General features: G+C 34.5%; 1 protein-coding gene across 5 annotated transcripts in view; it reads left to right on the top strand.

The window, feature by feature from the left end:
• ANKS1B (ankyrin repeat and sterile alpha motif domain containing 1B) overlaps positions 1-21,292 on the top strand; it is a 1,091,613-nt gene that overhangs the window by 407,227 nt on the left and 663,094 nt on the right. For all 5 annotated transcript variants that reach the window (XM_078076455.1, XM_078076454.1, XM_078076453.1 and 2 more), the window contains exon 11: positions 5,320-5,456. In XM_078076455.1, the coding sequence (XP_077932581.1) occupies positions 5,320-5,456 (137 nt within the window). The remainder of the gene's footprint in view (positions 1-5,319; positions 5,457-21,292) is intronic.

Here is a 21,292-nt window from a genome sequence, read left to right as displayed (position 1 = left end):
AAAAGACATAGTGTGGCTGAATGGTTAAAAAAAAAACAAACAAGACCCATCTATACGCTGCCTATAAGAAATCACTTTGGATCTAAAGGCACACACAGACGGAAGTGAAGGCATGGAAAAAGATATTTCCATGCAAATGGAAACAAAAAGAAAGCTGGAGTAGGAATACTCATATCACACCAGTCAGATTGGCTATTATTAAAAAGAAAAAATAACAAGTGTTGTAAAGATGTGGAGTAAAGGGAAACCTTGTGCACTGCTGGTAGGAATGTCATTTGGTGCAGCCACTATGGAAAACAGTGGGGAGGTTCCTCAAAAAATTAAAAATAGAACTATCATGCAATCCAGCAATTCCACTTCAAGATATTTGTACAAAGAAAATGAAAATATATGCACCCCTATGTTCATTATAGCATTATTCACAATAGCCAAGGTATGGAAACAACCCAAGTGTCTGTCTATAGATGAACTGATAACAAATTATGGTGATAGTTCAGAACTAAACTTACTGTGAGGATCATCTCAGAATATGTAGAAATATTGAATCACTTCAAGGTACACCTGAAACTGATAAGTTGTATGTCAGTTCTACTTTAAAAAATTTATGTCAGGATTTCAGGTTAGGTTTGTCGATTTCAAAGCTCAGGTTTGTTGTTTGTGATCCCTCCATTTCTTGGTATTTCCTCCATGAATATCCTATTCAAACTGAACTCTTCTTTATTCCACAAATGTGCCTAATTCTTTTCCATCTCTCTACCTTTTGCTGATCATACCTCCAACTCTTGGAATGCCCTTCCCACTTACTTCTTCATGTATGAATTTTACTAATCTGTCAGAGACTTGCTTAGTCATCACCTCTGCCATGACACTTTTATTGAGTCCCCAGCCCCAGAAGAAATCTCAGTTCTATTTGTCAGCTACATAGCAAATAGCATGGTCTCTGGTGCACTTCAGCTGCTCCGTACATACTAGTGAGTGATGTTAAAATTCTACTCTGTAACATTGCATATGAATTATTTTGCATTCATAGAATACTTTTCTTTTAAAAGTTCAAGTAAGCTAGAAGATTTTTTTCTTAGCTTGTTATTTTAGAGGAAATGGACAATCATAATGCATAATCTAATGTGTAGTAAGAGAAGCTGAATGGAAGATAAGTCTCATTTCAATCTGAAATTGCAAGCATATTTAGTAATTTTCTCTAAACAGTTTTTACACACCTCATTTCCTTTTTCATCAGCAATTGTTTTGTAGCTGCAGGTGTAAAATGTACGTTGACCATGTAAAACTGTCTTGAACACAGGCTGTCATTTTGCAAATTCCACTGGATAATTGTTATTTTTATAAATAATATAATAAAGGATATTTAAAATGTGCTTCTCATTTGGATTTTCTCCAAAAGAGACCATGGAATTACAAAAACCAGATCACCTTTCTCCATGTCATTAAGGGCTTTTTGATGGTTGCCACTGACATACAGGTTTTGCTTTATTCACTTTATTTCATTTAATATTTTTAAAGGCATTGAGCTAAGAGCTATGGAGGGGATAAGGGAATATAAGTGTCTGCAAAAATATAACCTAGTCTGGAAGAGATAATGAACAATGCAAGGTAGTACAAAATCAAATTATCAGTGTAATGGTACAGATCATGGATTCAGAAGATGGAGACAGTTATAATATTTTCTAAATATTTTAGTACTTGATTACCCACTGTCTTGTACTATGTATTAAATTACATATAAGAAACATTCAAAAAGCTTTTGCCTTACAGTCTGCATAAAGTACCCCTTCTGACTTTGATGCAAATGTAGTCAACAGGCTACCTTGCAGTGAATCATTCCTCAAGGAATCATCTCTTATTCCTGGAATTAAATTCTGTCTCTACCAATTGGTGTTAATAGCTAAAAGATACTGGTCTCAAATTCTACCCAAGTACACACAGTCTTTACTCTAGATGTATCACCTGCAAAGCGTTGTTTATTTTTTTTGCTTTTCCCTCTGGATTTTCTTTCCTCTTCTGTGTTTTATTTTAATTCTTAGGATATTTGGTTTGATAGGGAAAAATAAAACCCATATTATGTGCCTGATAACATGCTAGATATTTTTCATATATATTCTCTCATTTTATCTGCACACATGAACAATAACTTTCTTCTAGATAGTTATTAATCATTCTCATTTTTAAAGTTAAGAAAACTGATGACCAGAGAGGTTAAATAAATTGTCTAACATTGAGCAGGCAAGTTTTCCACAGACTTCAGCGTCTGGTATTAGAATGTAAGTTTGGATGCTTTTTTGAATTAACATTTACTAAAAGACAAAGAATTAAATTTAATGTTGTATATCTTGTGTTAATAAAAGCTGAGTAATAAGTAGCACAGAACTGAAGAGAAAGGTAATGGAACAAAATACCATGATTGAGAGTCAGAGACACAGAAGCAGATCCATGAAGACTTCAGATATTGTAATTATTAGGCACAGATAAAAAAAAAAAAAAACTGTGCTTGCTATTTTCTACTAAATAAAAGCAAGCTTGAAATCATTAACTGAAAAATGCCAAATGGTGACATTGTATATTTGAAAAAGAACCAAATAGAAATTTTAGAAATGTGAAGTATAAGTCAAATTATGAAAATGATTTGATAGTAGACTAGACACTGCTGAAGAAAGAGCCAATAAACTGGAAAATGAGTATAAAAAACTATTCAGAATGCAACACAGAGAGACAACAATGAAAACTACAAAAGAGAGAATAAATAGTGAGAGCAAAGTCTCTAACGTTATTTCACTGGAGTTCAAAAAACATTAGCTATTATTATTATTATTATGTCACTTCTTGCTTAAATATCTTCAATATTTCCCATTGCCTATAGAATTAAATATAAACTTATATAATAATAAAACCTCCTTGTAATTATTTAAACTTATCTCCAACTTTTTCCTAACATAACATAACAGCTTTGTCTATGCTCTTTTCCCCTCCATGCCCTTCCTTAAGTTTTATGTTCCATCCCAGCTTTCTTGCCTGAAAACAGAAGCCTTTCATGGCCCTCTTCTTTCCTAGCCACAGTCTGATGATTGCTTCTCCTCTTGCTGTTTCATCATGCTTCCTTTATCTGTTTTCAAATCTCAAATTATATTACATTATACTTTGTCTACATGTCTGATGTCACATTTGAGTGTATACTTCTTAAGGGCTTGGATTTTTAAAAATTTTATTAAACTTTATTTTTTAAAGCAGCTTTAGGTTCCCAGAAAAATCAAGCAGAAGGTATAGATTTCTCTTGTGCCCTGACCCCACACAGGCACAGCTTCCCCCACTATCAACATTACCCACCATTGTGGTACATTTATTACAGTCAGTGAACCAACATTGACCCACCATTATCACCCAGTCTCCACATACACGATGCTAGGGCTCACTCTTGATGCTGCACATTCTGTGGTTTGGACAAATGTCTAATGACATGTATCCACCACTGTTGTATCACACAGAATAGTTTTACTGCCCTACAAATCCTCTGTGCTCCACCTACTCATCCTTCCCTACCCTCTACCCTCTGCCTAGACTAATTCTTTTTAATTTATCCTTAGAACATAACATAATATCTGACATATAGTTGTCCCCAAATAAATGTTTTTAGATGTATGGTTGAATGAATGAAAGGGAGAGACAAATTGGAAAGAATCAGTGCTTCTTTTCATTGTCTTGATGACTGATATTTTATCTCTGTTTTAATATTTACTCGTACCAATTCTATTCTAGTCAGAAGACCACCCCTACATTACTATCTTTCAGAACTCTGGGTATTCTTGAGATGCTAATTCAGATCTCACCTAATCCATTAAACCTGAGTCAAGAGTAAGCTCTGGATACTTTTAAGACTTATTTAATAAATGATCTATTTATTTATTTATTTTATTTATTTTTTTATTTTTTTAAGATTTTGTTTATTTATTTGACAGACAGAGACACAGCGAGAGAGAGAACAGAAGCAGGGGGAGCGGGAGAGGGAGAAGCAGGCTTCCTGCCGAGCAGGGAGCCCGATGCGGGGCTCGATCCCAGGACCCTGGGATCATGACCTGAGCCGAAGGCAGACGCTTAACGACTGAGCCACCCAGGCGCCCCAATAAATGATCTATTTAATTCAATATATCACATTTGTATTTTTTTGTTTCACGAACCTATGTCTGGACTCCCCAGTGTAACTGAATTATGTTTTTATATGATGGGTAGAGTTTTCATCCCCTCACTTTTTATAAGCAAGAGGTGTCTTCATAAATTATTACTTTGGGATTGTAGACAATGGCCGTGGAACAGAGAAATTTGCTGATCTATAAAGAATTCACAGTCTCAGTCTCTTTTGTACCAATTCAACTGTCTAGGATAGAAAATTATTGGGAGCTAATTAAAAACAAGGAATTTTTTTTTTTTAGATTTGAGTTTGCAATGGTTTCCATACAAAGCTGTAGAGGATTGCCAAATTGTTATTAAAATAATATAACTTTTATGTGCTAGCAAGAGTTATTTTTACAACTCTTCCATCCTTTTCCAAGGATATTAAACATTTTTAAACTGCATCTTTTTTTGTTATTTTGTCTTGATAAAAATTTAAGAAGAAAGTTATATGCATGTTGCTGATTTTAAAGTCATCACTTTATTCCTCTTCCGACCCTCAATACTAAACATAAGGGAGAGATTTTTGAAATTTCATTCAATTAGTTTGACTATATAAGAAGATGTGTTTATCTGGGTGCGATGGTTTTTTGTCAGTCTACATTGTAAAACTATTGTGCACAAATGTCAGTTTTTCCTCAGGTTAATTCACTGGGATGCCTCTCAATAGTTTGAGGGATTTCTGGAAAAAGTGCCTTGAGGAGGCTTGAATTTGGGTTTTATGACTCAGGGAGTTACAAAACTTCCACTTTAATAAAGATCAATACCCATTTGAAAGATTATGGGGAAAACTTAGCCCATTCATATAAAAAATCATATTCTTTTTAGTTAAGCTGCAGTTTTGGCCATTTGTATAATAATGGCAGTCTTAATAGCTGTGTTGGGTGATCTATCATTATGAATTGTATAATAATACTCTTCCTTCTTCGAATAATACTACAGGGTATGATATTTACCATTCCAAAGGAAAGCAAAACATTCAATAAACATTATCTTTAAAATATACTGCTGTGCATATTCCTTATTATGATCTTGTAATTGATACCAGTTTTAAGTTGAAAACTCAATTCATGTTCACTAATTTCAAGTCTTAAAAGGTAAACTGAGTGATTAGGTTTATGGCAGTTCTATTTTTATTCACAGATAATGCGTCTGAGGTAGCAATTACTGCTCCAGGAAGTAGTAACCATAGAAACAGCTCGACAGGGCCAACACCTGACTGCTCACCTCCATCCCCTGACACTGCCCTCAAAAATATTGTAAAAGTTATTCGACCCCAGGTAAGTGCCCAGAATGACATCATCTGCAGTAGCATATATATTTTTTTTAATCATTGCATGTATACTACTTATAATGCAATGCCTGGACTATTTTATGATATGCAAATACATTTTTAGATTAAAAGAAGGGACTTGGAGGAGGATGTTTCCTTCCTTGGAGTTAATGATACACATTGAAATCTGTATTATTTTTGGAATAATGAATTTGTATATTACATGAAAAAAACAAGTGAAACTTAGAAAAATGGCTATTTCACATCATTTTCCTCTCACATTTTAATAATTATGCTCCAATTACTGAGCTATTACATGTTTTCTGGGTTTTCCTGATTCTTTTGTCTTCATTTCTCTGGACATGCCACATTATTTGTGATCACTTCTCTATCTTCCAACCTAAGTTGTTTTGATAATTTTCTTTAAATTCTCTATTCCTTATGGTTTCCAACTAATTTTGTCTGTGTTTAATATTGCACCTCTCATTGCTCCTTATTTTTCTCCAGTGCTCACTTTCCTCTAGCTTGTCTCCCTCTACCTTTTGTTCTTTTTTTCAATTTCTGTCATTTGCATGTATGGGTTTCTTTCTCTTCCCTCTTCTCTTTCAGTTGGATTTCCCAGTAGGCGGTTTGCAGGCAAGCTTTAGAAATATCATTGGGACAAGCTGTTCTGTGATATTTCATTGAAAATAGCACTTATAAAGCTGTTTGCATTACATTTTTGCCAACAGATGGACTCAGAACATGGAATTGGTGGTGTTCTCAACCTGGCTCATTCTGAATGGGCCTCATAAAATCCAAGAGAGGGGGACTTTGGATCCAATCAATGCCATTCACCATCTACTTAGATATATAGTATGAACAAATCCTTGGAGCCAATTTTGTAAGACAAATGTCTCTTTTTAAGACTGTTTTGGTCTAAATGAGCAATGATTCACTTAATATCTACCTTCTTCAATATGATTTATTTTAGTTTATTTTCATTATAACCATCCTCATGAATAAAATGGCATTTTAACTTCACATATTCACTGTAGTTTAGAGAACACTTTCGCATAAACTGTTTCATTTAACCTTCATTAATTTCAAGGGAATGTAATACTGTAGTGCTATAGATAAGGATATTGACACTCCAAAGAGGCTAAATTGTGCAACTGATTCAAAGTTCCTTTTCTTTTTTTCGTAATGTAATAGTTGTCTCCTCCAGTCCTGCTCAGAGGTTAGAAAAATCTTCTTGAGGTTGTACAATATCTTTATGAGAATGGAACTTACAGGTTCATTTAGGCAAGATAACATTTCACACAGTGTCCAACTATGTGGAGGAGGAAATGTCTTCAAAGATCCCTTCTTTCTTTTCAGAAAAATTTGATCTAATTCATTTGCTTCAAGAAATAAACCTCACTAAAGCCAGATTTAGATGCTAAATGTCACATTTATCTTCACTGGTTCTCTCGTTATATGAAGATGTTTCTGGTGTTATTTTGCAGCCATTACATTTTCAGCATTTTTAATTAGGTAGGAGATTATCTTATATATAAGTTAAAGACATCCATTACTGAAGACATTTATTTTTATATCAACATAAATTATCTAATATAAATGAATTTGGTCATTAAATGGATTTAAAAAAGCAGATTTTCTTTCTACATATTTGTAATCTAATCAGCTCTAAGGGATCTTACTCCATGAATCCTTCTTTGCATTCTCTATTCTATTTTATTTTAGTTTATTTTGGTAAATTGAAAAAAAGTAGCAGTAGCCAGAAATTCCATTTTGACTCAATTCCTTGGTTCTGTCTGTTATTAAATGTTTATAAAGGCAACTGATTCCACCTTCCTTTCTTAGATGTTATAATGATGATTTAGGAAGGAAAAAAATGAAGTGAGAAAGTCAGGAAACTAAGGTGATGGCATTTAAATTTGAGCCAATGCAGCCTGAAGTATGTATGTAATAGAAGAGTAGCAGCTAGGGTGTATAGTTGGGAAAGAATATAACCTCAGGTGGATTACTGTTCCTTTTGCCTCAGAGACTTTGGTGCTTTACTTATTTCTTCTTATGAGTTCTGATCTTCTGGGCTCCATATTCATTGGAAAGGGCAGGGAATAGAAAGTATTCTAGTGGAAGTGGAAGTAATTACAAGGGAATATAAGTAGGATATGTGATTTCAGGAAAGGGATTGGAGACTAGAGGGTGTGGATGGGGGACAGCTAGGTGGATAAAATAGTGGACTCCCTCGTGTGTTCAGACAAGTCACAGGTGTGTCAGGGATGAAACATTATCAAGAGCTAACTGTTCCAAAGAAAAGATAATTATTGGTTAGCTTCTATAAGAGCCCATATTTTGATCACAGGTTTAATCCTCTAAAGTGTCTGCTAATTCTGGCTTTATGTGTGGAAATGCAAGAAATGTGAAGTTAGATTGACTTGTGGTATTCAAACACTTCTTTTTTTCATTTACTAATTAGACATTAATAACATGGTTGAAATGATCGTTTTACTCTTAAAACTGGGGATAAGCCTTGGAAATAACAACTCTTATCCATGAATTTACATTTATGTGCCCAGGTATTAGCAGATGTGTTCAGTCTTATTGTGAGAAGAATGATCTAGAACAGATGAGAGATGAAACAGAACTTTCATCTCATTCACTGCAGATAGAGACTGCTTAGATAGAGCAAGTTAGGTTACTTCCCCTTTGCCTCATGCATGCCTTTGCCTAATTTACTTTCCATAACTCTACCTGTAAATGGAGAATATCCATTGTAACCAAGGAGTCCTTGCTGTCACAGTGAGGTAGGCCTGATTACACATTGCATGTGTTTCTGATTAGTGTTAGTTACTGGAAAGCTACCAACTCGTGGTGCTTTGTTAAGTTTGATTTTATTCAGCATATTTATTAACTCACTAAGTCACAGCTGTTAGTTCTGCATCTTGTGTTTGATCTTTTTACTTTTGCTTCTTGGGGCTCTTTCATGTCTTAAAATTTTCCAGATTGTGAAGCATTCTATTTTCTATTCACAGAGACAGAAATATTTATACGCTACTGGTTACCCTTTGTTTCTCTCCAGTATACTGACCCACAAGGCTGAGTTTCTCTATTTAGATGAATTCACAAGGCTGGGTTTATTTACTTATACTTGAAAATAAAATTATTTTGAAACTTGAAAAAGTACTTCAAAATACTTGAAAAAATATTGCTGTTGAAAAAAATTTTAGGTGGGGCGCCTGGGTGGCTCAGTTGTTAAGTGTCTGCCTTCAGCTCAGGTCATGATCCCAGGGTCCTGGGATCGAGCTCCACATCGGGCTCCCTGCTCGGCAGGAAGCCTGCTTCTCCCTCTCCCACTGCCCCTGCTTGTGTTCCCTCTCTTGCTGTGTCTCTGTCAAATAAATAAAATCTTAAAAAAAAAATTTAGGTAAGTGTATTGATACACTTCTTTCTACTAATTATATGCTACTTGCAATAAGCTTTTTTTTTTTAAATGTTTTCCTGGTGAAACATCTTTTTTCTCCCTAACTGAAGAATAAAACACAATTTGATGAATTTTGACCATTTGTGTATGTAAGTGTAACCACCACTCAAAGCAAGATATTAAAACATTGTCATCATCCCAGAAAGTTGCTTCATGCCTCTTTCCAATCAACTATACCCAGTCCCGCCTTAAAAGCAACTTCTGATTATTATCACCATAGATTACAATTGTTTATTCTTGGACTCTATATACGTGGAATCCTACAGTGTGTGTGTGTTTTATGTATGTCAGTGTCTGACTTCTTTCACTCAACATAATGTTTTTGGGATTCGCTCATATTGTTCCTTTATTGCTGAGTAGTATTCTCTTGGGTTAATATAGTACAATTTGTTTATCCATTTTCCTATTGATTGATACTTGTGTTGTTTTCCTGCTGTTTGTTATTTTGAATGAATATGCTGTGAATACTTACATTCGCATCTTTTTATGAACATATATTTTCATATAGATACCAAAGAGTGGAATTGTTGGGTCATAGGTAGATGAGTAAATACTTTATAAGAAACTTCCCAAGAATTTTCCTGAGTAGTTGTTCCATTTTATAATCCCTAACAGAAATGTGTGAGAATTTTAGTTTCTCTATATTCCCTCAAATATTTGGTGTATTAGACTTTTAAATTTTTATGTTTTAGCCATTCTTATGGGTGTGAAAATATTTCTCATTATGGTTTTAATTTGCATTTTTCTGGTGACTAGTAATGTTGTGCACCTTTTCCTGTGGTTATTGCCCATTCTTAGATCTTTTGAGGAGTGCCTATGGAAGTCCTTTAATGGGCTTGTTTAATTTCCTACTTATTGATTTGTAGTCATTCTTTATAAATTGTCCTGTAGTTCCTAGAGATATGGGTCCTTTGTCAGGTTTATGTACTGCAAATATTTTTCTTCAGTCTGTGATTTGACTAAATATTTTTAATGGTGACTTTGGTGACCAGAATGTTTTAATTTTGGTGATATCCAATTTATTAATTGTTTTTCTTTCATGGTTAGTGCTTTCTGTGTCTTGTTCAGGTTTTGAATATATGTACCCATATATTTTTTTAATAAAAGCTTTCTGGTTCTTGCTTTTATATTTAGTTCTATGATCCATCTCAAATTGTTGTTGTATGGTGTGAGGTAGGAGTTGAGATTCATTTTTTTTCCTACATGGAAAAAAACTTTCCTGTCCTCATTGAGTTGAGTTAATCCTTTAGTATTGTTTATTATTTTCACTTTCCAGTTGTTTATAGTTGGTATATAGAAATGCAATTGAATTTTATATTATCCTTGTATCCTGCCACCTGGATAATTTCATTTAAAAGTGATAGTAGTTTTTGCTTTTAAATAAGTTTCTTAGAGTTCTGTCATTTAGAATAATGATGGTTTTATTTCTTTTCTAGTCTTTATACCTTTTATTTCTTTTTCTTACTGCTGTGACTGCAGTGCAATGGTGTATAGAAGTGGTAAAACCAAAACTCCTTGCCTTATTCTCTATCTTTGAGGGAAAACATTCAGTATTAAGCATAATATCAATTATAAGTTTTTTGTATATACCCTTCTCCTCCTGGTTTGCTGAGTTTTTAGCATAAAAGGGTGTTGATGTTTTTCGATTTTTTCTGTATATATTTAGATAATCATATCATTTTTTTCCTCTTTTGTTCTGTTGATGTGATAAGTTACAGTGTTTTATTTATAAATGTTAATTCAACTTTGCATTTCTGGGGTAAATACCACTTGGTTATGATGTTTTTCCTTTTCCTGTAGTATTTGATGCAAAAGACAATTTGGATAAAGCATTAGTGTGTGGTGAAATGGATTAGATCTAAGGGAGTCAAAGATGACTGATGATTTGAGCCCAGTTGGCTGGGATTTTGAAATATTTATAGATATAGGAAAGCCTTGAGTGGAAGTTCATTTTGGTGAGTGATAAACATGATAATTTTGGTTTCATAAACATATTGAGCGTGGGGCATGATATGCAAATTGGATTTTGAGAGAGGAGGAGCTTAAGGTGAAGATTTTATAGTCATTTATAGAATTTGATGGTGAAGAGAGATAATACCAAAGACAGAATGCTGGGAAATATTTACACTTAAGGAATATAATATTTGTTGAACACCTAATATAGTTTAGTTTTCATAATATTTTGGAATTGATATTATTTTAATTTTATAGATGAAACAATTGAGAACAAGGAAATTTAAGTAACTTCTTCACATATACTTCAGGAAGAAGACCTTAGCAAAAGAGAGAAGGAGCATTGAGAGATATAAAAGAGAAAAGGAAAAACATTACCATGAATATAAAGGGAGAAAAGAAAGTTGAAGAAGAGATTAGTCAATATCGTCAAAATTTATGGGGTGAAGAAGTAAAAGGGAAATCAAAATGTGATGGTGATTTTGAGGGCAAAGGCCTTCAAGAATGCAATTTCCCCCAAGCAGAGAAGATAGAAGCTTAAGATAGGGAGAGTTGAAGAGTTGGAGAAAAGCAATGCATTGATGCAGATTAATCTTTTGAATAGTTTGGTGGTAAAAGGAAAGAAAGTAGTATGGCAGTGTGTTGAAGGAAAGGCAAAGTTGAGGAAATAGTTTTTCTTCTATTTTGGATGCAGGAAATTAAACTTCGTTGTAGAGAACGGGAAAGATGAAACTAAAAATTGATTGGAGAGACATGAGTGATGGGGATTGTAATGTTAAATTTTACAATAGGAAGAGTGACTAAATGTAATTAGCTTCAAAGTTCAAACACTCTTGGCATTACTGGATGCAGGAGATACTTTGGATAAAGCATTAGCTAGCTGTTAAAGCACTGGACTCTTGGGACGCCTGGGTGGCTCAGTCGGTTAAGCGGCTGCCTTCAGCTCGGGTCATGATCCCAGGATCCTGGGATCGAGTCCCGCATCGGGCTCCCTGCTCAGCAGGGAGTCTGCTTCTCCCTCTGCCTCTGCCCCTCCCCCTGCTTGTACTCTCTCTCTCTCTCTCTCTCTCTAGCAAATAAATAAATAAAATCTTTAAAAAATTAAAAAAAAAAAAAAAAAAAGCACTGGACCCTTGAGCTGTGCCCTTGGTGGTGGTTTTAGCCAGATGAGTTTTTCCAGTTCTTTCTCCTATTTTATGACACACATCAAGTGTAAAATAACAGAAGAAGGTGTTTGAGAAGTGGCCCTAGGTGAAGACAGAGAAAGAGACTATTGTTAGCACAATATTACAGAAATCATCCAAACATGTACTTAATATTGAACATTATAATAACATTTTAATGAACATAGGTAGATGCTAACAGGAAGTCAACCTGAAAAATATGAAAGTTCTGATATTCTTGAGGTGTTCCTGGTACTGTCCAGATCCTACCACATACTTTAAATCCCACCTTAAGTAGAATTCAACAGAATGAAATGACTCCAGGCTGCATTCTTTTGCAGCTAAGGAGGGACCCTATCAAAAAGAAGCAAACAGGCCATCGGGGTAAAGAAAAGAAAGAGAAAAGTCAAAGGGCCAGTTCTCTGAAGAATCTAAGGAATATAGATAATTTGAAAAAAGATGAACTGCTCCTGAATTCCTGCCCATGGTGGACTCTGTTTAGATCAGGTGATAACTCAACCTGAAGAAAATAATTATTTTGGATATTCTTCTGGATTTTGTGTGTGCTTAATGAGCTAATAATAAATTAAGTTGATAATAAACCATACTATCTCTCCCTTCCATTATTGGGTTACATAAAATTCTTGCCAAATCTAGAATAACATTTTACTGGGCACTGTAGGGTTATAGAATACATATGCTAAATTTTAAAATTAGAATGAGAGTGGGTATGTAAAAAGCAGAGGCATGTAACTCAGAAAGAGTACAAAACATTGTATTGGGTTGCCGCAAAAATAGATAAGGAATAAAAAGACCTTCAAAGAGATAATCTTTAAAAAATATTTTTTTTATTATTGAGTATCAAGACATTTATTTTTATTATTGAGTGTGTATTCATTTATTTCTTATAAAAACCCTGCGAGGTAGGTACTATTTTCTTTATTTTACTGACTGGGGCTGAGATGTAGAAGGACGAATAATTCCCAGTATTACACAGCCACTGACTGAATGAGCTCTGGTCTCCTCACTCTAGTAGTCTATTAATGTTAATTAGGATACTGGGGAGAAAATAATCAAGGTGCAATATTGATATTCCAAAGGGTTGATGAAGTTTAGGGAGAATAATAGATTGGAAAAAGGAAGAAGAGCAGAAACATAGATGGCAACAGTTTGTACTGCAAACTTGGGAAACAAAGAAGACTGTATTCAGTAATTTGGAGTCTTGCCACCAAAGCTTAGTGAAAAAAGGTTAAAAACACAACGATAAGAAAATTTAGAGAATAATCTTAGATGAAACAAAGAACAATTTGGAAAGGGGAAAAAAAAATGAGAGAGGAATCATTGGCCCCAACAACTGACCAGTAGTCCTTGACAAATTAGAATTTCCTGGGAAGCTTTTTATAAAAAAAAATGTCTGGGCCTAACCCCAGAATCAATATCTCTAAAGGCAAGTATTTTTAATACAGTATTCTTGGATAGGTTATAGATGGTCTATGAAACTCATGGAATCATATGCAAAATTTTATTTGTAGGTGACTTTTTCTGGGAATTAAAATCTAATCATTCCTCTGTCACATACCTACGCTCTGTGTAACCTTTATGACCTTCAGTTTGTCAGTAAAGTGAGGGTGGTATTTGCCTCACATGATTACCTAGTAAAACTCAAATCAGATAAAATATGCCATAGGGTAGTGTAAAGTGTAAAGCCATATATAGTGACCCATCTTGTTATCATAGTGGTGATTAAATCATGTTTGCCCACATTTGAAATACAGTCTTTGAGAGGTAATATTCTTACTCTTATGGTCTCATCCACAAGTGGGTCTGATGATAGCAACTTTGGATTTAGCACATATATGTGGGAGCCTTTTAAAGTTTCCCAAATCATTTGAGTCTACTTAGGATGATGCTGGCTAAATAAGAGGTGATCACTACCTCCAGCATTTCATTCCTTAGAGTTCTGCCTAAGAGAGCCATAGGAAGTATAAACCCCTGAAATCTGGGGTGTGAGAGAAGCCAATGAAGATAAATTGGCACACTGGGGTGCCTGGTTGACTCAGTCAGTTAAGTATCTGCCTTCAGCTCAGGTCATGATCCCAAAGTCCCAGGATCGAGTCCCCCATTGTGCTCCCTGCTCAGCAGGGAGTCTGCTTCTCCCTCTGACCCTTACCCCTCTTGTGCTTTCTCACTCTCTCAAATAAATAAATAAAATCTTAAAAAAAGAAAAGATAAATTGGCACAGTGTTAGGTCAGCCTGAGTTAATGCAGGGCAGGAAAAAGCCAGAATCCGGAAAGTGTGTCCACTATAAGCTGCATTTCCTATTAATGACTGAAATCACCATAATTCTGTATGGATGTCACACCAATCATATGCCAGTGAAATATTATTCATCTTCATTTCTCTTCTTTTGGTGAAATCCTTCATTTTATCTACCAGGAAAACAAAGAATTATTTGTCACTGAAACTTCCTACATGTAAATTTATTTTCATCTCTTTGCTAAGCATGAAATATACTTTTTTAATAGATTTTATTTATTTATCTATTAAGAGAGAGTGAATGGGGGAAGGAGCAGAGGGGAGGGAGAAAGAATCTCAAGCAGACTCCCCGCTGAGCACAGAACCTGACACAGGGCTCCATACCATGACCCTGATCAGGATCATGGCTCTAGCCAAAACCAAGAGTCAGACGCTCAACCAACTGAGCCACCCAGCCACTCCAAGCGTGAAATATAATTTTGAATTTTGTGCCCACAATGCTATTGACAGCAGCAGACTTTATTAAAATGGGTTTTTTTTTTCATGATGTTCAGGTTTTTTTCTTCCACATACATAAAAATCTCAGTGGATGCCATTCTTTGACATGTCTTTCTCTAAGCATCTCTAGGCAGTCTGAATAAGAATGCATAGGTGAAATATTCTTGGGGAACATTTCCTTAAAAAATAAAATATCCAGAAAGTAGAGTTGGTATTAATGCCTTAGATGTCTTAAGTGGCAGACTAAAATTTGAAATCTACTCTCATCCCTCCTATTAGGTCACTTGTTATTGACTTGCACTGGGTAAAGTTAAAAGCCCCCAGTTCCTTCTGCCTCTAAATTCATGGAAACCTATTGAACCACATGGTGAATAGTATACTTAATGTATACATCTGAAGCTAATCATTTCAATTTCCTAACCTGTTCTTTTCTAATATTGTGGAATTTAGCTATGAAATTACCACAGAGTACTTGTTACTTTATTTATTTATTAATTTAATAAATATAGTTGAGTGCTTACTGTATGCTGGGTGTCATAAGAGGAGATTTGAATATGAAAATGACCTAAAGGAACAGTTAATCAACTGAGGGAGACTGTGTTCTAAACAGATAATGTTTGGAATTGCACTGATGGAATTCATTGATTGAATGCCTCAGGGCTCATTCTCAGACAACTTCTCTTTTCAGTCTACACCCACTCCCTATGTACTCACATCCAGTTCCAGAACTTTAAATGCTATCTATATGCTGATTATACCTAAATTTGTATCTCTAGACTCAACCACTTTCCTGAACTCCGGGCCCATATCCAGCCAGCTACTCTCTAAATCTTAATTGATTGTCTAAGGAGCATTTTAAGCTTAACATGTGTAGCACTAAACTTTGCATTTCAGTTAATGGCAGCCCAGGCTAAAAGACTTGACCCCACCCTTGGTTCTTTTATCTCACAACCCCACATCCAAGTCATCAGAAAACCCTTTAGGCCAGCAATTCCCAAGGTGTGGTTCAGGACCCCCTGGCAGTTTCCAAGACCCTTTCAGAAGTGCTAGGAGGTCAAAATGATCTTCATAATAATACAAAGGCATTTTGCCTTTTTCACTCTTATTTGTACATGAGTGCTCCATGGAGTTTCCCATTGTTGCACTATGACATGCAGTGGCATCATGGCTCTGATGGCCGATGAAATGTGCACTTGTATATTCATATGTTTTAAAAGTATCTCAGTTTTAGTTTTTAATATATTAAATATTTACAGATATGACCCTCATGAACAAAAACTTTTTAGTATTCTCAATAATTTTTAAGGTCCTGAGATCAAAAAGTGTAAAAATTGTCCTCTAGTTTTCCTTTCAGAATATTTCTTGACTCAGGACCCTCTTACCATCTCTGCTCTGTCACTTTTCTATAAGCCATTAACATCTCTTGCCTGAACTTTTGAAAAAGCCTCTTACCCTGTTCCTGGCATTGACTGTTATACCCTTATTGTCCTTTTGCAAATTGGCAGGTAGACTTTTATAAATTAGATCATGTTAATTAACCTGGCCAACCTTCCAGTGTTTTCCCCTCTCACTCAGTGTAAAGGCATACAGTGCCCTAAATAATTTGACTCTATTTAATCTCCTGATCTATCTCCTACCATTCTCTACCTACTTCGTTTTATGCTACCAATGCCATCTTGCCTGCATTACCTCAGATAAGCCAAACAGTTCCTGCCTTAGGACTTTTGTACTCATCATTCACTTGTCTGGAATGTGTTTCTCCTGGAGACTTCATGGTACATTATCCTTCTTTCTTCAGGTCATTCAGATGACATCTTATAAGAGAGGCCTTCTTTGACCACCAAATATAAAATAGCTATCACTTTACTTTCTATTTCCCTTATAGCAGTTTTCACTCCTGAATTAGTATTTGTGTGTTGGTTTGTTCAGTGTCTTTCTTCCCCATTTGAATGGATTTTCCATGTTGTTGTATTATGATGATGATGATGATTAATTAAATGCTTAATCCCAGCCCCTAGAACAGCACCTGGTACATAATTGGTGGTCAATATATATATATCTGAATAAATTGAGTATGGTTGGGTAAAGGGCAGTGAAAACTATTTTAGGAAGGGTGTACTCAAATTGAACCTACATTTGAATAGGAATTTGTTAGATGTAGTGGTAGATATACAGTCCCCAGATAAGGATAGGAGGAGTAAGGCGTTTAGAATTTTTTGACTTAATACTATGCCAAATTCACCAGAATATTCTAATAAATCAAGAAGTCCTCACCAGATATTCTACCCTCTTACCCACAATCATCATTTCCTAGGGCGCGTGGGTGGCTCAGTTGGTTAAGCGTCTGCCTTCAGCTCAGGTCATTATCCTGGAGTACCAGGATCGAGTCCAGCACTGGGCTCCCTGCTCAGCAGGGAGTCTGCTTCTCTCTCTGCCCTTCACCCCACTTGTGCTCTCTCTCTCTCTCAAATAAATAAAGTCTAAAAAAAAAATCATGTCCTAGTCTCTATGGAGTACTCATTCTGAATAATAATCTTGGGGAAAAAAGAGCTTTCTATGGTCAAATATGTTGGGGAAGTACAGGGTTAAATACTTTTCTTCGTTGAAGGATTCTTTATAGCTTTCCCCCACTACCACCCCTGGAAACCCATTAATATTTTTCACAACTAGTGATCCACAAAACACAATTTGGGAAACATTATCTAGGTGATTGGATATACTTCTTTATAACTGACCTTAGCAATTCTATTCTGGTTTGATTTTTCCACTCATTCTGCACAAATTCATACTGTTGAGAGAGGGAGCCTGCTGACTCAGCCATAAATATGCATTCATTTAGCATGTTCAGAGTGGTGTCTATACACTCTCTACTTAATCCTCTGAGCAACCATGTGAGACAATAGGACCAGTGTGATTCCTATTTCATGTATGAGGAAAAGTAAAGTAAGTATACTGTATATTAAAGTAAAATAAGTATACTGTATATTTTTCACTATATTTTTCATCTCTTTTTTCAATATAGAAGGATCTATATTTTCATTCATAATATAATACAGTATTATTTTAACATCATTCTAATTTACATTGATTGAATTCAATTCAATAAGTTTGTTTCAATCATTATACTAAGCACTATGAGGTATAAAAAAGTTTACATAGTAGGTTTCAGGAGACAAATTAACTATACTTCTTTCTTTCTCTCCCACAATCAGAACCAAGCGAGAGATGATTGCAGAAGTTGGACAAGTTAAAATCAAATGTCACAACTTTCTATTATTACTGATAGAACTGCTTGGACAGTGTGATTCTAGATAAGTGGCCGAGTGTGCTTGCCATAACTTTGCTCCTAAATTAAACACACATCTACCCCATCACTGGCAATCTACAAGGTGATTTTGCCATGAAAGAGCAGAGAATGCTGACATATTAGGGGAAAGTGCTCTGAGATGAAGCTGGGGAAGATGGGGAACCAAGTAGATCTTTGTAACAATTATAGATTTTACTCCAAATGCAACTGGAGGCCTATGAAGAACTTTAAGCAAGAATGTGACATGATTTGATTTATATTTTAAAAAGATCACTCTGGCTAGAGAATACTTTATGGAGAGCAGTCGAAAGCAGGGGAAATAAGTAGGGTTTTGTGGTTGCTCAGGAGAGAGAGTGCAGTTGTTTGGATCAGGGTGGTGAAGTGGAGGTATAGAGAAGTGGATGGTTTTGAGACACATTTTCAAAGTAGAACCCAAAAGATTTACTGTTGAGTTGAATTCAGGGGATATGGGATATGAATCAAGCATGTCTAGGTTTATGGCTTTGAGCCACTATAAAAATTATGATATTTACTGAAATAGTGAGATCTAGTTGGAATCAAGGGGTTTTTGTATATTTTGTTATGGTGTTGCTGGGGATGGGGAGCAAGGGTCAAAGTTGTGTTTTGGCTACATAAAGTTTGAGATACCTTCTAGAGGTGAAGTAGATGGTTAGATGTAAGCATTTCTAGCCCTTCCGTGATGTTCCTTAAGCATTGTGTGTATACTTCTATATTATTTCTATATGGATATTGTAAAAATCTATGCATCAAAAAGATGAGAAAATTTTATGGAAAGCATAATAATTGTATTATTCTTTATAAAAGTAAAAATTGAAAATGATCCCCAACTAGTCTATAAAATTCCTCTTCTTTGCATCTTGATGTTTAGTAAAGAACTTGACAATAACTATTTGTTATGTGGACATAGGAATAACTAATGTTATTTGACATGACTTCTTAGGAACGTTGTATGAAAGAGCAGGACATAAATACTAAATTGAATTGAGTCAGGTACACAACCATACTGCTATTTTATTTGTGATTATTTTTCTCTCAAATGTCTCTTGAATATCAGAAAGACACTCTAAAACTGTCTTGCATCTTTCATTGTATTCTATAACAAATGAAACAAAAATACCAACAAAAAAGGAATAATTACAATTATAAATGAAATAATAGTTTAAGAGCATGATTAAGTTAGTGAAAACATATGAGAGAAATGACTATTTTAAATAAGTTAAATTATATAAACAAACATTAATCAATGTACTCTAATAAAATGTTGACAGTGATTAATTACTCTAAGGAGATATTTTCTATCTTCTCATCCTTACTCTTCCTTTTTCTCTTTCCTGTCAGAACAGTTACAAATGATTAGCTCAGCTGTCATTTCTTTATTAACTAACAAAACGTTTGAAATGATAGAGATACCAGCTGTCAATATTTCAAACTTAATTTTAGAGACACTAGCATTTACTTAACATAAAAGCTGTGAAAGTAATCCCAAAGGAAAAGATAAATAGCCTTGACTACATAAAAATTGAAAGCCACGTTGCATCAAAAAATCCCAATTAAAATAGAAAGCAAGTAACAAATGAGATAGGGGTATTTATAATAAATACAAATAGTCAAACATTATAATATGCAAAGAGGTCTTGCAAGGCCATAAAGAAGGCTAATATGTCCATGGGGGGAGAAAACAGGCAAAAAATAGGGATAGATGATTCAAGAAAGAAAAAAAAATGAATAATAAACAAGAGGAGAAATATTTAGCAGCCCTGTATATCAAAGAAATTCAAAATAATATAACATTTTGGCTTAAGAAATGATTAAAACTTTTAAAAAATCTTTTTGGTAAGTGTATGATAAAGGCATGGTGATACAGGCATTCAATAGACTGAAGGTGGAAATATTTTTATAAATCTTTTTGGTGATGTGAATCAAGAGCCATAAGAAATTTATCCTATTATAAGTCTAGTAATTTCTTATCCATACCAATGAAATGCTCAGAGAGAGGAAAAAATCTAAAATATGTTTATTCCAGTGCTATTTTTTAAACTTTTTTTATTGAAGTATGGATGACATACAATGTTATATTAGTTTCAAGTGTACAACATGGTGATTTGACAATTCTATGCTTTATACCATGTTCACCATAACCATAGTTACTGTCAGTCATCATATAGCATTATTACAATGGTATTGACTATATTTCTTATGATATACTTTTTATTCCCATCCTTATTTATTTTATAACTGGAAGTGTGCACCTCTCAATCCCCTTCACTTATTTTGCTTATCCCCTCACACCCCTCCCTTCTGGAAACCCCCTGCTTATTCTCTGTATTTATGAGTCTGTTTCTGTTTCTTATTTATTTATTCATTTCTTTTTTTTTATTCCACATATAAGTAAAATGAAATGATATTTGTCTTTCTCTTTCTGACTTATTTCACTTAGGATAATACCCTCTAAGTCCATCCGTGTGTTGTAAATGGCAAGATTTCATTCTTTTTCATGGCTGAATAATATTACATTATGTATATAGACATATTTTTTATCAGTTTATCAACAGATGGGCACTTAGGTTGTCTTCATATCCTCGCTATGGCAAACAATGCTACAATGAACATAGGGGTGCATATATCCATTTGAATTGGTGTTTTCATTTTCTTTGGATAAATACTCTGAAATAGAATTGCTGGATTGTATGATAGTTTTATTTTTAATATTTTGAGGGATTTCTGTACTGTTTACCATAGTAGTTGCACCAACTGACATTTCCACCAATAGTGCACAAGAGTTCTCTTTTCTCCATATCTTCACAATGCTTGTTATTTTTTGTCTTTTTGGTAATAGCCATTCTGACTGGTGTGAGGTGATATCTCATGGTGGTTTTGATTTGTATTTCCCTGATGATTAGTGATTTTGAGCATCTTCTCAGGTGTCTGTTGGCCATCTGTATGTCTTCTTTAGAAAAATGTCTGTTGAAGACCTCTACCCATTTTTTAAAGCAGGTTTTTTGGGTTTTTTTGGTAATAAGTTTTATAAGTTTTTTGTATATTTTGGATACTAACCCTTTTTAACAATATTAATTCTTCTGATCCATGTGCATGGTATATCTTTCCATTTATTTGTGTTATCTTTGATTTCTTTTATCAATATATTTTAGTTTTAGTTTTCACAGTACAGGTCTTT

The sequence above is a fragment of the Halichoerus grypus genome, chromosome 6 (assembly GCF_964656455.1).
Source record: "Halichoerus grypus chromosome 6, mHalGry1.hap1.1, whole genome shotgun sequence".
In the NCBI taxonomy this organism is placed as follows: domain Eukaryota; kingdom Metazoa; phylum Chordata; class Mammalia; order Carnivora; family Phocidae; genus Halichoerus; species Halichoerus grypus.
This window is presented reverse-complemented; position numbering and strand designations above follow the sequence as displayed.